Source organism: Mycteria americana, chromosome 10 (genome assembly GCF_035582795.1).
Source record: "Mycteria americana isolate JAX WOST 10 ecotype Jacksonville Zoo and Gardens chromosome 10, USCA_MyAme_1.0, whole genome shotgun sequence".
In the NCBI taxonomy this organism is placed as follows: Eukaryota; Metazoa; Chordata; class Aves; order Ciconiiformes; family Ciconiidae; genus Mycteria; species Mycteria americana.
In genome coordinates, this window is record NC_134374.1 from 25,279,107 (window position 1) to 25,294,267 (window position 15,161).

Sequence of the window (15,161 nt, forward strand, 5' to 3'; positions counted from 1 at the left end):
CCGCTCCCCCCGGCACGTCTGCAGCAGGGGGGCACGGGGACCCCAGGGGGTCTCCTGGAGCTGCAGGTGCACGGACCGTGGTGGACCTTGCTCTTCAGTGACGGTCACCTCCGAGGGCTTCCTCCATAATGCTGGAAGAGATTAAAACTTGGTTCCTTTCAGAGTAAACTTCCAGTAAGAGACTTGAAAGGCAGAAGAAGCCTTCAGCTTGACAAAGACCTGAAAAAAGTCCCAGTGTAGAGGAGCAGCTGAGAAGGGTGTGCAGTAGATAAGTGCAGGCACCTATTTCCTTGGAATATTTTTTTAAATAACCGCTTCTTCATCAAGACCCTCGCCCTGGGCTTTCCCCCTGGGATCCCCGTTGCATCCTACTGCTCCTGCACCTACGGTGCTCTTGCTGCCGGGGTGCCGGGAAGAGGCTTGCAGGCACCACCGCAGCTCCGACCTGCTGTGAAAGGCTGCGTGTTGCAGCTTCGGCTGCTGGGCGATCACCTGGGGCGTGCGTGTGCGGCCGTGGGTGCTGGGGTGTGCGGCCGTGGGTGCAGGGGTGCGCGACGGCGGGTGCTGGGTGTCAGACCAAGAGCATAGAGGGGCTCCGAAAAGCACCGCCGCGCTTGGCCCGTGAGACCTGCAGGGTGCAAGAAGGTTTGGCCTTACTGAATTGCGATGCACAGCCCTTTTCCCTCTCTTGAATTTCTAATCATCTGTGTTTTGAACGCCTCTCGACCAGGCTGGCTGTGCTGGGGAGGGCTGCCCAGGTTGCGTGCGGCACCTTTAAAAGCTTGCCTTTCTGGGGAGAATGGGTTTTACTCGCCATTTGAAGTTTCTTTGCCCTAGGAATGATGATTTTTCTGCTGCTGCTGTGTAATGACTGTGCTCTTTGATCCCGCCTGGCAGCGTGGAGCGGGTGTTAACACAGCTAATTGAGAGCCGGCCGCAGCGGGATGGCGGGGAGCAGCGGGGTCGGCTGCTTGCCCCTCTGCAACGGGGGTCGGCCCTAACTTGGGGGGCAGAGAGGCCCTTTCCTCCATCCTTCGCTCCGCAAGTAGGCACGTCCTTGTCTGGATGGTCAGGGGCTTATTTAGCTTATACTGGAAATCTCCAAATCCTATAACTTGGGGTGTTGCTGCAGACCATTAGGTCCGTGTGCCGGTGTCCTGGAGCAGGGAGCTGCGGCCACCTCCCTGGGGTCCTGCTGGGACCCGAGGGCGACGTGTCGGCTCTGCAGCCGGTGGCCTCTGGCTGGGGCGGCGTGGGTGCTGCCGTGCTTGCTCCCCTGGGAGCCGCGGGCACTGCTGCGCAGAGGTGTCGGCGAGCTCCTGCTCTGGCTGACGTGGGATGCAGCGCTGTGAGCCGAGGGTGATCCTGCTCCGGGCCCGGCGTGGGTGCCGCACCGGTGGGTGCGTGGCAGCAGCGACCGCTCCCGCCGTGGAAGCGGGGCTGACTCCTGTCCCGGCCGCGGGGTTATTTGCAACTCTGGGCCAGGAGTTGCACCAATGTAAACTTCCCCGCTGCCAGCAGATTCCTGATGCTTATGCAAAGTTTACCTTTAATTGCAGTGGGGTTTCCTCCCGGCTGTCCCACAGCGCACCCTGAGCTCCTGTCCCTCCCCGCTGCCCTGCACCTCCTCGGCTCCCCACGCTCTCCCAGGCAGAAGATTTGCACATGAATCAGCCTCTCCGGTCCCTGATAACTTTGATTTTTCCCTGAGCCGCCTCCAGCCCGGCACCCAGGCAGCCATGGCGTAGCCCGAGCTCAGCCCGCGCTGCAGCTGCGGTCTCCGCGGGCAGCACTGGCTCCGTGTCCCCGCATCCCTCCCTGCAGCACCTCGCGTGCGAGGAGGAGCTGGCCTCGGCATCGGCCTCGCCGGCGGGGCGGTGGCACTGTCCCCCTGCGGGCCCCTCTCCATCCCCTTCACAACAGATTTCTCAGTCGGTCGCAGATGTTTTGCTACCTAACTGAAGAGATTTACACCCTGTTAAAACGCAATAAGTGCTTTCCTCCTCTCCTGCTCCCAGCGGGGCCCACAAATGACTCTGGCAGAGCATCAGGTGGAGAATTACATGGCACTTTTTTCCTGACCTATAACCAGCTGCTTGGGGCTACTGCAGAGACTGTGCAAATAACCTTTCTCATCCACCGACGCTCTCTTTTTTTTGGAAGGGGGTGGATAGAGCTGAAGACAAAGGCTTTATTTAGCACCCTGGTCCCCCCGAGCCGTGCAGGGAGCGGGGCTGCGCGTGTTCCCCGGCGTGGATGGGAACGTTGGGCGCTTGCAGAGCTTGTCTGTGCGGACGTCTCAGCAGCGTTGGTGCAGAGGGGCTTGCCAGCAAGTAAGCAAGCAGTGGTCTTGCAACTAAGAAGTGCTTTCCGGCCTTGATGAGCCTACCCGCGATCTAGCCGTGACTTTTAATTATGATGCTAATTAGGGTTGGTTATAATTTTTCCATCAGAAAGCTGTTTTAATGGGAGATTAGGTTTTCACTTCAGCGTTACTTGCGCTCAAGTGTCTTTTTCTATGGGTACTTCAGTGTTTGCCTGTTGTTCTCCCTTCGCCCCAGGAAAGCAGCCTAGACAGTCCCAACCAGAGCGTAGGTCTGGGAGCGGTGCGGTGGCACACGAGGATGAGCGTGGGTGCGTGGTGCCCTCCCTTCCTACCCCCGTAACCCGGCTGGCACTGCTGGACCTGCGCTTTGTGAATGTAGCTGCCGCTCTTTATAAGAGATGGGGCTAATTTAACATTTTTATTTATCTTCGTGGAGGGCTGACCCTGGCCACGAGGAGGTGAACTCCATCCCAGCCAGACCCAGTGCAATCGTTTTCATTCCTGTTTCCAGAAGCGGATTTGAACCTGGTGATTTTCACGTTGTGGTGTGTTTGCTGGAGCAAGAAGCGCAGGCTGGGATGTCCGGGTTCCCCCGGGGCATGTGGCGAGCGGTCCGTCCTCTGCAGTCACCCCAGGTGTCCCCTGCTTGCTGTGAGCATGGGGAGGATGGAGGTGGAGCCCCGGGTTCCTCCGCTGTGCCTTGGCCCCGGCTGGCGGGAGCGGACCAGAGCAGCACACCAGGCTTTCCCTTCGACAGCCAAAATTTCTAGGGTTTGGCAACAACACAAAATGATTACTATAGCCAATTCGGCCCCAATCAGCACCCTTAGGTCATTTCCTCATGCCTTGCTTGGAGACCCACCGGCGCTTGGCCTTACGTGCTTGCTCCTCCTTGATGGAAGGGCTCGGTCTGAGGTTGCAGTGGGGAGGCTAGCATTTCCCTCCCCAGTGCAGGGAGAGTTGTGTATTTTAGTACATAATTTATTTATTTAGCCGGGCAATTCCAGGCCTGGGCGCATGGTGCTGGTGGGTGTTAGCATCCCTTTCCCCTCCAGCCGCACTCGGGTGCTCCAGGGCTTCCCAGGAGGATGTAGCACTTTGGAGAGCCGAAATCCCCTCCAAGCACCACGGGCATGAACGGGACCTTTGTGTCAGCCGGCACCCGGCTTTGCTGTGTGCCCCTCCAGCTCCGCGCCCCGCTCGGCGTGGGCGTACGCCGGCAGACGCGCCGGTGCGGCTGCGCCCGCGGGAGTTGGGTTGGGAGCGTGCGGCTCTGCTGCGGCTCCCGCCGTGCCGGCTGAGCCCTAAGAGCCGCCTCTGCTCGCAGCTCCCGGCTGCTCCGGGGGGTTGAGGCCGTCAGCAAAACCGGAGCCACGGGCTGCAGGGCGCTGCGGAGGCAAACTGTGCACCCACGCGTGAAGCGGTGGTGGTGGGAGGCTTTACGGCTATGCTGGAGGAGCAACGTGGCCGTGAACCTCGGCACGCCAGCGCCCAGCGCCGCCGGTTTGGATCCCACCACTGCTTCTCCAGCAGCTCGTGGTGGTCAGCCCTCGTTCGGGTGGGTGTAACCTGCTGGGACCCCTGTTCGTCCCCTGCGGAGGGGAGGACACGAGCTCCGCATCCCTTCGGTGGTATTTCCTTGACCCCACGAGTTGCTGTGCTGCGGGCAGAGGGAACCTGAAATGGATTGCTGGGACATGAGGAGGGTTTGCCATTCAGTGCTTCGAAAGCTCAGCTCCTGCGATCCTGGGACGGGCTGTTTTCTAGGAAACACCCGTGTTTTTCAGAGCTGTCTGTGTTTGCAGCACCCTGAGACAGCAAACCCCGAGGACCAAAGAGGAGGATGCAGATAACAAACAGGGAGGGTTTTGCTTGTGCAAGTCAGGTTTGGGTCTTAGGGCGCTTTGGAAGCTGGCAGGGCAGAGCGGGAAGGTCGTGGTGGATGTTCCCAGCTCTGAGGATCTCCGCCTGTTTCCCTACCCCGTGGCGACAGCCACCGCCACGCACGGAGCAGCCTGAGCAGAGCTTTTTCCTGCCGGAAGGATTTTTTGGGTAACGGGGAGTAGGTGATGGTGGCAGCTGCCAGGCGGGCAGGCTGGGGATCCCTGCCCGTGGTGGACACCTCCTGGTGCCCACCGGGGACGGCGCAGAGAAGGGACCCGGGGCTGTGTGGGCTGTCTGCGGGCTGACCCGCGGTCAGTCTTGCATGCCCAGTGTAGGTGTGGGGGGTCAGAGAAATCCCAGTGGACGCCGTGGCATCGGTGCTGGCCGGCGGCGTGGACCCAGCAGCGCCCTCCGACACGGCACCCCCGGGGTCAGCGGTGCGGGGGGAAGAGGCTGCTCGGCTCTTCTCTTTCCGTAGCAGACCGGGAGGCTGGAGCAGCTCTGGAGCTGCCAGGAGGGTGTGTGAAACCCTAGCCTTGCACCTCCTGCAGCCGTTTAGGGACGGGACAGGGCTGGGCTGGCTTGCACACGCATTTCTGGGGCTTTAGGGCCCCTTCCCGGTGCAGCTGCCTCTGAGCTGGAAGGCTGCTGCCGGCCTCGCTGGCAGCGTGACAGCGTGGGGCTCGGCTCCCCCCGCGCAGCCCCTGCCCTCGCTCTGGCAGCCGACCCAGCGAATGTGCTGGAGCCGATGGAAAGGGCTTTGGGGTGATGTGTGCGGGGAGGGGGCGGCGGGTTCGCCTCCCTTCAGCGCGGCCCGGGAAGGAAATAATAATAATATTAATAATAGCGGTGATACCGTGAGCGTAGGCTGCGTGCAGCGGGGCCGCATGCCCCTGCCGCCTCCCCGCTCAGCCGGAGAGGAGGAGGAGGAGGAGAAGGGACTGCAACCCAGCCGTGCTCTCTGGGCAGCCCCGGGGCGTTTGTGTGCAGCGGAGCAGGCGGGTGCCTCTGCTGGGTGACCCGGCGGTGGCTCTGCGGGTTCCCCTGGGGCACCAGCCCCGGCCGGGACGGGGAGGGGGGGGAAGAAGGAGCCGGGCGCCCGTGACGGGGCTGGGCACCGGCGCAGCACCTCTGCTGATGCAAGAACACCCGCACCAATGCAACAGCTCTACCAGTGTAACACCCGCGCCTCGGTACTGAGGGTGCATAAAACAGCTTGAAAGTCTTGGAGGAGAGGGGAGGTGGCACGAGCTAGATTTTTGTTTTAAGTAGAGTCTGCTTGCAGATCTGTGCAAGGGTCTGCTGGCACAGCGTCCGAGCACACCGCAGAAGCGCGAGGCATATCTTCAGGGCCACCCGTAGGGTCTTTACCTGTGCGAAGAGGGGCTTTCAGCCCGGTATGGGTGTCCTGACTGATCTGAGCCTGTTCTACACCAGCTGCCCCTCGGCAGAGTCGGTCTGTGCCTTCCCACCGCCCCGTCTGCTCCGGGGGGGTCGGGGTCAGGCTGCGGGGGCACCCCGAGGCCCTGGCAGCGGTGCCGGTGGGGTGCTGCCGCCTCCGCCCGGGGCTGTGCGATGGAAACGCCAATCTTGGACAGGTCTGGGGACGGGGGGGGATCACGGGGCGGGCGTCCGGGCTGCGTCCAGGCTGCGCCTGGCTGGGTCTGGAGCAGGGCTGTGGTGCACAGATGGAAGAGTAATTAAGAATAATAAAAGGAAAGAGACTTGGATTCGCTACAGTCTCAGCACATTAATTGTGCTTTGGGGCCAAATCGTAACGGAGTCCTGCTAGAGGGAATCCAGAAGAGAAACCAAACGTCTCGCTCTGTCCAAAGCTGACCATTTAAGAGACCCTTGCCTTCATCTGCTGCCAGGTATTACTTCCAGAGTCTCCCATCTGCCAAAACCCAAGTTCTCGTTTGAAATATTTTTAGTGGAGGAGGAAAAGCCGCGGTGACACTCTGAGTGCTAGCGGTGGGGAGGCAGAGTGTGATGCACCGGGGACAGCAGGCGGCACCGGTTGCTGCTGGAGGTGCAAACGTGGGGTTGTCGGGGCTCTCCTCCCCGCAGAGGCGTCTGTCCCAGTCTGGCCAGCGTCACCGGGCTGGGACTTGGCGTTTCGCTGGTCTCCTGCCCGAGGACCGGGGTGAGTCGTGCCAGCAAGTGGAGGTCCTGCCTTGTGCTTCCATGCAGGCTGAGCATCTCTTCTAAATTGACAAGCAATTACATGGTTAATGGTATCAGTGTTAAATCCTCATCACTCAGCAGCCTGAGGCTTAATGCTTCATTAAGGCAAAGGCATCTAATAGCTCTTGGGGCTGGGAGCTGCCTTTTCTTTAAGCCTGAGTAGAAGTCATCTGTCCAGAGGCTGCTTTTGCTCTCCTGGTCCTACAGTGAAATTGTAAGTCCCTCCAAAATGGAAGGGGGGCAGGAAAATGCTCCTGTACGCTCCGCGTTGCTGGGGCTGGCCGGATCAAGCCTTGCTGATGCGAGGGAGCTGCGCGTTGCCAGTGCGGCGTGTGAAAAGCACGGCCGTCGTTTGAGACCTGCCATTTCCTATTCCCCTGGGTATCCCCAGCTCCCTGCCTGTCTTCATTCATCGTTTTATAGCTCTGCCTCGCCGCCCCGCGCCCACCTCTCCCCAGACTCGGCGCTGCCTCTCGCCTCTCCCTGCAGCCCACCGTCGTGCCGGTGTATTTAACCTTCTTCTCCCCCGCCTTACCCTGCATTTATTGACGCTGAATTTCATCCGCCGATGAGGACCGGTGGTGCCTCCGCCGCTCTTCGCACGCGCAGCAGCATCGCAGACGCTGCGGGCTTTCGCCTCGCTGCTCGCCAGGTGCCTCCCGGATCGCGTGTCTCTGCTGGAGCGGTGCCGGCCTCGGGCCTGATCCTGCGGCCTTCTGCTGGTCAATCTTCCGCTGTGAGAGCAAGAAACAGCGGGAGGAGCAGCTCTCCATCGCTGAGCTTTCAGGGACACACGACGGAGGAGCCTGCAGCCCCCTGCCCATGGGTCGGTGGGGACCCCCTGGCCGCAGCCTCCCGCCCGCCTCCGGACCTGCTTCTCAGCAACATGTCAGTCTGTCCTACGTATTTATATAAAACTCGCCAGAAGTTGTTCTCTTTTAGCCGTTTGGATGGGATTTTGACTTCTGGAAGCCCGGCCAGCTGTGTGGAGCATCTTGCTTTGCTTTGGTTTGGCCCGTTTTGGATCTACGCAGAGCGTGGCAGCGTGCGTCCGTGTTTCAAGAGGCTGTACTGGAGACAATCACCGTGGTTTTTGCAAGAGTTTTACCCTTTTAGCTGCCCCTTTTTATGTTCCCTCAAGTAGCTGCTTCATTTTTTTTCACGCAGTTCCCTTTCAAAGCTACTTTCTCCCCTCATCGTTATTATGATCAGAACAAGAAGAGGCTTCTCGAACAAAGTCCTGCGTGCGGCGCGGGAGGAAGGATGCTCAGCTGCGTCCCCTCGTCTGTCCGTGACTCCAGCTGCCGTCCTCTGTGCTGTTTGGATGCTTTATATTTTTGTCCTATCCAAATGCAACGTCTCCGTAGTTACTTTGGAGGACCTGCTGTCTCCCGTTACTGCTGCGTGCTCTGCCTTTGTGCGGGATCTCCTAGTTCCCCACACATCAGCCATACTTACTCTGTAGATCGTTTTGATATAATTAGGTTATTACCTTATAAATAAGACCTTATGAGGTCTCGCAGAGGCTGGTTTTTACAGACTGCTCTGCGTTCCCCTGCCCCGCTGTGTTGCAGTGGGAATGGGTGAAGTCTATTTGAGATGGAGCAACCCATGGCATGGTGCTGGGAAGCTGGGAAGCTGTTCATGGAACTGCTTCGGGGCCGTGAGCTGGGACCTATCGGCTTATTTCATCCCCAAACCAGTGCCTCTGGCCTGGGAGAACCGGGCTGCTCTGCCTTCTGCCCGAGTTAGCTCCCAGAGATGTTTGTATGGGGAGTTTGAGCTCAGGCCCCTGACTCCGGTTCACGTTGGGAAGAGCTTGTGCAGGCTGTAAGGGGGTGTTTCTCCCGTTTCCCAGGCGTTTGCATCGGGATTTGTGCTGACAGTGCTCCTATCAAAACGCCTGCCAGCGAATCCCAGATGCGTGGATGTACGGCTCCGGCCAGGGAGCTGCTGGCAGGCGAAACCCCGCCGTGGGAGAGGCGATAACTCAGCAAACGTCCCAACGACTTTCTGATTAGTAAAACATTTGCTGGTGTTTCACACGAGAGCCTTGATTGCACAGAGGCGTTTGGACGGAGCTGATGGACTTTGAGCCTGCATCCTGGTGCGATCCAAGCTCGCTTTCCAGCGTAGCCCAGCATCGAGTCCTCATCGAGGCACCCGAGGGTCCTGCGGCCGGAAAGGGAGCGCAGAAGAAAAAGACGGACCTTGCCCCGTCACCCAGCCCCTGCCCATCACCTCCTCGCCGACACCCAGCAGGGTCGGATGGGTTCCGTCAGTCACCCGCCCTCCCCAACCCGAGTTTTTGTGGAGGCAGGAATTGGGCTGTGCAGGCAACCTGAAACCCCGGGGCTGAGCTTTGGCATTGAGGCTCGGGGTAGGTGTTGGCTGCTCTGTGCCGGCCGACTCCTGCTTTGTTTCACTGCCTTGTCTCTGTAAAATCATCCCCGTAGCTTCGTGATTCTCATTGCATCGCCTTTCCTAAGCCCCGCTCGTGCCGTATGCCGTCGCCGTGCTCCTCCCAGGTTGCGTTGCTTCCCTGGCTGAATAAACCCCCGTGCCTGGATTTGGTGGAGCGCCGGGATGATTTGTGTTTGCCGTGATGGATGGAGGTGCCGGCTTGAGAACCGTCCCTGGTCACCGGGGAGAGCCGCTGCGTGCCAGGGCCGCCCAGCCCATCACCCATCTCGGCACAGCATCTGCCAGGCGCTTGCTGCTGCCGGCGACGAGGGCCCTTTTGGGGTCAGGAGCCAGTTTTTTGAGTATGTTTAGCAGAATCTGCCATTTGGGTGCTTAATCCTGTAATCCTCTGGTTTGGGGTTTTTTTCTCTCGTGTCCCTCCCTGCCTCGAGCTCTCCCCGACGCGGCAGAGGGCTGGCGGGCGCGTGGGTGGGGTTCCTTTCCTGTGCGGTGGCGGCGGGAGACGTGCGGCTCCCTGCGCTCCCGCAGGATCCAACGGCTTAAAAATCTGTGCCGGCTAAAGCAAAAAGTTAATGTGAATTTAACTGACTTCTGCCCTGCAATTAAAGCCACTCAACCCCATTGGGGCTCTGAGTTTACATTCTTTACTGAGGCACAGTGTGTAATTATATATGTATAATTTAAACTGTGCATATGCATGTGTTCCTATTATACACCAAGGAGCAAAGGAAATTATCCAGGAATTAGAGGGGGAGGAGGGTGCAGGCGCGGAGAATGGCTCGCTTGTGTGGATGTGGCAGCGAGGGGAAGCTGGAAAGATCACATCCTCACCACTGCAAACATCTTTTGAAGGTGCAGAAAGCGAGAACTCGGTGTGTTAAACACTTCGGTGGGCTCCGGACTGGGGCATGAAGAAGTGGCCGCAGCGGGGGGTCAGGAGCGAGCCCCAGTGTCGGGAGGTGCCGAGCTCCTGCCAGGTCCCTCGTGGTGCCCAGGCAGAGCTGGGACCTGCCCGGCAGTGCCCTTCCAGCTCCCGGGAACCCTGCCTAACGCTCCCTCTCTTTCCTTGCAGCCACTTCCAACGGGACGCTGGATGGCCTGGAGAACCGGGAAGGAGGGGTCTGCCAGACGCGCTCCATGAAGATTGTCATGAAAGTGGGGCAGGGTGAGTCCTTCTGCGCCCTGGGGCCTCCCATCGCCGAAATGCCTTTGCCCAGCAAACGTTGGCCCCTGAACCAGGGCCCCTCTCGTGCTGTGGCGGGGGGGTGCTGCATTCTGGGGAAACTGAGGCCGGGCCAGCTGCTCCCTGGAGCCCGGGCGGCCAAATTTTGTTTTTAGGATCTTTTTTTTTTCTCCCTTTTTTCTTTTGCCAACACTCGCACATATCTGGTGCACTGGGATTAAAATGGAGTAATCGTTCTGTGTGACCTCGTGGTCGCTGTCCCGGTGGGAAGCTCGCTCAGCGCGGGACCCATGAACTGTGGAAGTGCATCGGCGGGGGGGTTGGCACGCGCGGTGCCCCCGTGACTTGCCGGGCACCCGAGGAGGGGATCCGGCCGGGCAGGCGCTAGCGCTCGGGCTCAGCGTGGTCCCGGCAGCTCTCGGTGGCGGCGGGCACCGCGCCGCGGGGACAGCCCAGGCTGGCGGTGGCAGCAGGACACCGAGGGCATCGCTGAGGGCGGTGCCGGGGCAGAGCGCGCTCTTCTCCTGGACGGAGCTCCCCAACACCCCCTGTCCCAAGCCGCCGGCTGCCTCCCAGCCCCAGCGATGCCCCGGGCTTGTTTTGGCCCCCGACTGGGATGCAGAGCTCCTGGTGGCTGCTTTTCATTATTACGTTTTCACTTTGGGGCCAATATTTATAATAAACAGAAGAAGCAGTGCTGCAGCCTTGGCAGGCTCCCTTCCCTTCCCATTCCTCCCACTGCCCCTGCAAGAAACTTGCCCCAACCCACGCACGGGCGCTCAGAAAACATAAAAGCGGGGGGGATCAGGGTGGGGAAGCTGCTTCCCACAAGCCCTGAAACAGCTCAGCCTTGCTCTGTTCCTCTCAGCAGCTCCCATTGCTCCTGCGTCTGCCTCGCTGAGAGAGTGGCCGGCTGGGATTTTGGGGGCAGTTGTTCTTTAGGCAGGGGAGCGAGCTGCTGCCGTCCAGGCTGAATCGAGGTTTCTCATCCGTCCCTTCCCTCTCCTCCCCAGATCCCAACGCGGTGATCCCAGAGCAGCTGACGACGAGTCGGCCGAGCAAGGAGTCTGACAACACCGTGAAAATCGTCACGCAGAGCCCGCGCAGCAAGGTCCCTGCGGTGGAGGAGCCCGGGAAGCCGGGTGGGTTTTGCCGGGGATACCCCAGGAGAGGGATGGGGTCCGTGCCTGCCAGCAGGGCCGGCATGGATCCCAGGGATACCAGGCGCTCCGGAGCAGGGATGCAGATGGATTTCCCGTAAGCGTTGTGCCCGTCTCTGCCGTCCCCGCTGCTCGCAGCATCTCCTCGCCCCAGCCTGGCACCTTCTGGCTGGGCGCTGCTCGGGGCACGGCACAGCCAGCCAGGCTGCGGTGCGGAGCAGCTTGGGTTTGTTTTCCCAGCTCCGGTATGTCCTGGCAGGGGCTTTGCAGGGAAGTGCTGTTTCAGCACTCTCTTCCTGCTCCTCCTCCTCCTCCTCCTCCTCCTCCTCCTCCTCCTGCTCCTCCTCCTCCTCCTCCTCCTCCTCCTCCTCCTCCTCCTCCTCCTCCTCGCTGCCCATCTGTTCCTCGCACTACATCTGAGAGGGCCTGGAGGAGGTGAGGTCCTCGGGTTTTTGAGCTGAGCCAGTGTGAAAGCCCTTTGAAGGTGGTTTCCTGAGTTCCTGACCCTGCTGAGAGAAAAGTGAAATCAGATGAAGTAGGGAAGAGTTGCTCTTTTCTTCTCGCCCGCTACGGCCAGCCAAGCAGTCTCCCCTCGGGGTCTGGGGCTGCCCCGGCCTGGGGGTCAGGAGGAGGCGGGGGGTCAGTAATCGGATATCGTGGAGCTCCAGGTATCGGAGCCGACTTTCGCCAAGGCATCCGGGTCTGTTGTGGAGGGCAAAGTCTCCCGGGGTCTGGACCGGTCGTCGCCCGGACACGAGCAGCGCTCCGCTCCGTTGGCCGGGAGATGGAAAAGGGGAGCAGCGATGCGGGGTGGGGGAGCGGGCGCGTGGTCCCTCTGCTGCAGATGCCCAGGGCTCCTGCCTGCCCTGCCCAGAGCCTGCTGTGGTCGAGGGCTCGCCCACCCCGCGGGCTGCGATCCGAGCGTGGATGGAGCATGGAGCCAGCTGCGCAGAGCCCCTCGCAGAGGTGGGGTGCAGGTTGCCCGCCGGGCTCTGACACCCCCTCCCCTTGCCTTGCAGGCTCCGTCAACCAGGACGGCCAGGAGACCCAAGGTCCCAGCGACGGCTTCTTGAGTTCCAAGGTGGCCGTCTTCGCGGCGATCGGCGCCGGCTGCGTCATCTTCATCCTCATCATCATCTTCCTCGTCGTCCTCCTGATCAAGATCCGCAAGCGGCACCGGAAGCACACGCAGCAGCGAGCCGCAGCCTTGTCCCTCAGCACCTTGGCCAGCCCGAAATGCAGCGGGAACGCGGGCTCCGAGCCCAGCGACATCATCATCCCCTTACGGACTACAGAGAACAACTACTGCCCGCACTACGAGAAGGTGAGCGGGGACTACGGGCACCCCGTCTACATTGTCCAGGAGATGCCCCCCCAGAGCCCAGCCAACATTTACTACAAGGTGTGAGGAGCAGCCTGGGCAAGCCGCCGATGCAGGAGCACGGGAGCGCCGAGCGCGGGGGGCAGCCGCCCCCCGGGTCTCCCCGCGGGCGGTCTGGCGCCGGGAGGGAGGAAGCGAAACGAACCCCACGGCACGGCGCGGGGAGCGCCAGGGTCCGGTGCCGGAGAGCGGATGGCTCGCTCGCGCGCTGATTCTCCCCTTTGTATTTAGTTTTGTAGCTCTCAGCTTTTGTAATCCCGAGACTCGAGGGTGAGCCTTCAGCATCCTCCTCTTCTCCAGACTGTGGCCGGCCGGGGGGCGGGCGCTGTGCCTTTCCGTGCTCGCTCGGACACCGCCGGCAAACCCGGAGACTCCACCTGCCCTTTTCGTTTTGGGATTTCCCTGCTTCACCCGTACGTCCTTGCGTGAAGTGCCCGTGCGCCTGGTGCCACATCGGCCGCCGCTTGGGTCCCGGAGCCTGGACCGACGCCGGGGCCGCGGCGAGGAGCCTCGGTCCGAGGAGGGGCGAGCAGCCGCGGGGGGAGGAGGAGGATGCTTTGCCTAGGTGTCAAGATGCAGACAACTGTGCAGGGAGGAAGCTGGCAAACCCGATTTACTACTACTACTATTATTATTATTATAATTATTTTAATTTTTTGTAACATTTTTATTTTTGTGAATTCCGGGCGGGACTCCGGCCCGCCGCCTTCGGGCACACACCGTCGCCTCCTTCCAGCACACCGTCCCGCCGGCCGCGGGGCAGACCCCGCTGCTCCTGCCACTGCCCTTTTAAACTTTTGTGTTCGTAGCTGTTGACTCTTGTTTTAGTCTCTTTATAAAAAGAAAGAAAGAAAAAAAAAAAATATATCTATACCATGTCTCAAACATTCAGTGCGCGAGAGTCCGGGTGCTCCTCCTGCCCTGCACGGAGCAGCAGCCTCGGCCCGGCAGCTCTTCCCGACTCCCCGACGGCGTCCCGCCGCAGAGAAAAGCCTTTGCCGAGGGTTTCCATCGGGCTGGGGCTGAGCCTGCTGGAAGCGAAGCGGGGGGCGGCGGGAGGGCAGGGGTGTAGCTGCAGCCCCTGGTCCCGTCCCCCAGCCGGCAGCGCTGCGGGCGGCTGTCCTTGGAAAGGAAAACTGGAAAAACAAATGTACCCAACCCACAGCCCGTGCCGGGGGTGCCAGGCGGAGGCCAGCGCTCGGGGCTGGAAGCCCCCCGGGAGGCATCCTTCGGGCTGGCTGTGGTGCCAGGCTTGGCTTGGTTGGGCTTTTCCACCCGCCTGGTTTAGCGGGCGACCTGGTGCCCCTCTGCGGGACCTGCCTTTGGGGACGGGCCCCCGGCAGCGCCTGCCCCCTGCCCGGCCACGCTCCTGCCGCAGGAGCGTCGCCCGGCCGTGCCACCTCCCAGGGCTGCCGCAGCCCGGGCTCGCTCTGCCCTCGCCTTGCACCGTCTTCTTCCCCACGCTGGAAGGGGTCGAGCCTTGGGCTCTTCTGGTGGGATCATTCCCAGCTTCCTCTTCCCGGGAGGACCCGCCAGCACCGTAGCTGATGCCGGTGGGCGCGGCGGGGCTGGCGGTGCCCTGCTGCCTGCCTGTCCTCGGGCTGTCCCAGCCTGGGGACCGGCAGCCGCCTCCTCCTTCCTCGCTTTCTTTTCCTTCCAGAAGTAGCTGCTTTTGCTCAGGGAGCAAGCGTGGGGCAGGCGGTGCTGCTCCACCGGGGCAGCTCGTTGCGCTGCCGGGCGGTGCGTTTGCGGTGGCACGGGGCTGCCTGGCCTGGTTTGTCCTCGCCTGTCCCCAGGGCCCCGAAACCCGCGTTAGGAAGTGCCCAAAGAGCGAGAGAGCTGCTCTGCAAAAGTGCCTTGACGAGGAGCGGGCAGGGGCGGCAGGAGGGGCAGAGCAGGGGACGGTGAGACCCGGCGGCTCGGATGCTGCGCTGGGGGGTTTGGCCGCGGTCCTGAGCAGGACGGGAGCATCCCTTGGTGTCACGTTGTTGTTTTGTTTTTGTTTTTGTTTTTTTTTAAAGGCAGGAGAAGGCAGGAATTCAGGCTGGAGCAGAGCAGGCTGCCCCAGCTCTCCTCCCACCCTCGGCATCCCGCGGTGAGGACGGCTTCCAGGGCCCTAAACCAGCTACCCCGCTCGGGGGAGAAGAGCCGCAGCGGGTGCTCCCCCCTGCCCGGCCCTGCTCCCCTGGCCCCCACCGCGGCGGCCCCCCCGGTGCAGCACCTTTCAGCCCCCTCTCCTCCGCGGCATCCCACCAGCTCTGCCCACCCTGGGCTGCTGCCGAAGGGCCGGGAGCCACCCCAGCCGCGACCCCCCATTCTCCCCCGGGAGATGGGGTCTGCTCTCAGAAATCCCAGAAAATTGTGTCTTAAACCTTTCCCTCACCGGTGCCCTCTTCCATCTGCAAAATCACGACCCGCCGTTCCCGAAGCGGGCAGAGCCCCGGCTGGGTGGTGGTGGCGGCAGCGGTGACGGTGACGGTGGCAATGGAGGATGCTTTATCGATGGGGAGTTCCTCCCCGCAGCGGCTGGCGTGGAGGAGGCCGTTGGGGGGATCCTTTAGTTCTGGTTCGTTTTTGGAGGGGAAAGGAAGGAGCCTGGCCACAGGTCGTACCAAA

At 61.3% G+C, this 15,161-nt stretch overlaps 1 protein-coding gene across 1 annotated transcript in view; it reads left to right on the forward strand.

Moving 5' to 3' along the window:
- EFNB1 (ephrin B1) overlaps positions 1-14,558 on the forward strand; it is a 54,069-nt gene extending 39,511 nt beyond the window's left edge. Inside the window, exons 3-5 of the mRNA XM_075512770.1 lie at positions 9,894-9,986; positions 11,018-11,146; positions 12,184-14,558. Of these exons, the coding sequence (XP_075368885.1) occupies positions 9,894-9,986; positions 11,018-11,146; positions 12,184-12,572 (611 nt within the window). The 3' untranslated portion in view covers positions 12,573-14,558. The remainder of the gene's footprint in view (positions 1-9,893; positions 9,987-11,017; positions 11,147-12,183) is intronic.
- The last annotated feature ends 603 nt before the right edge of the window (positions 14,559-15,161 follow it).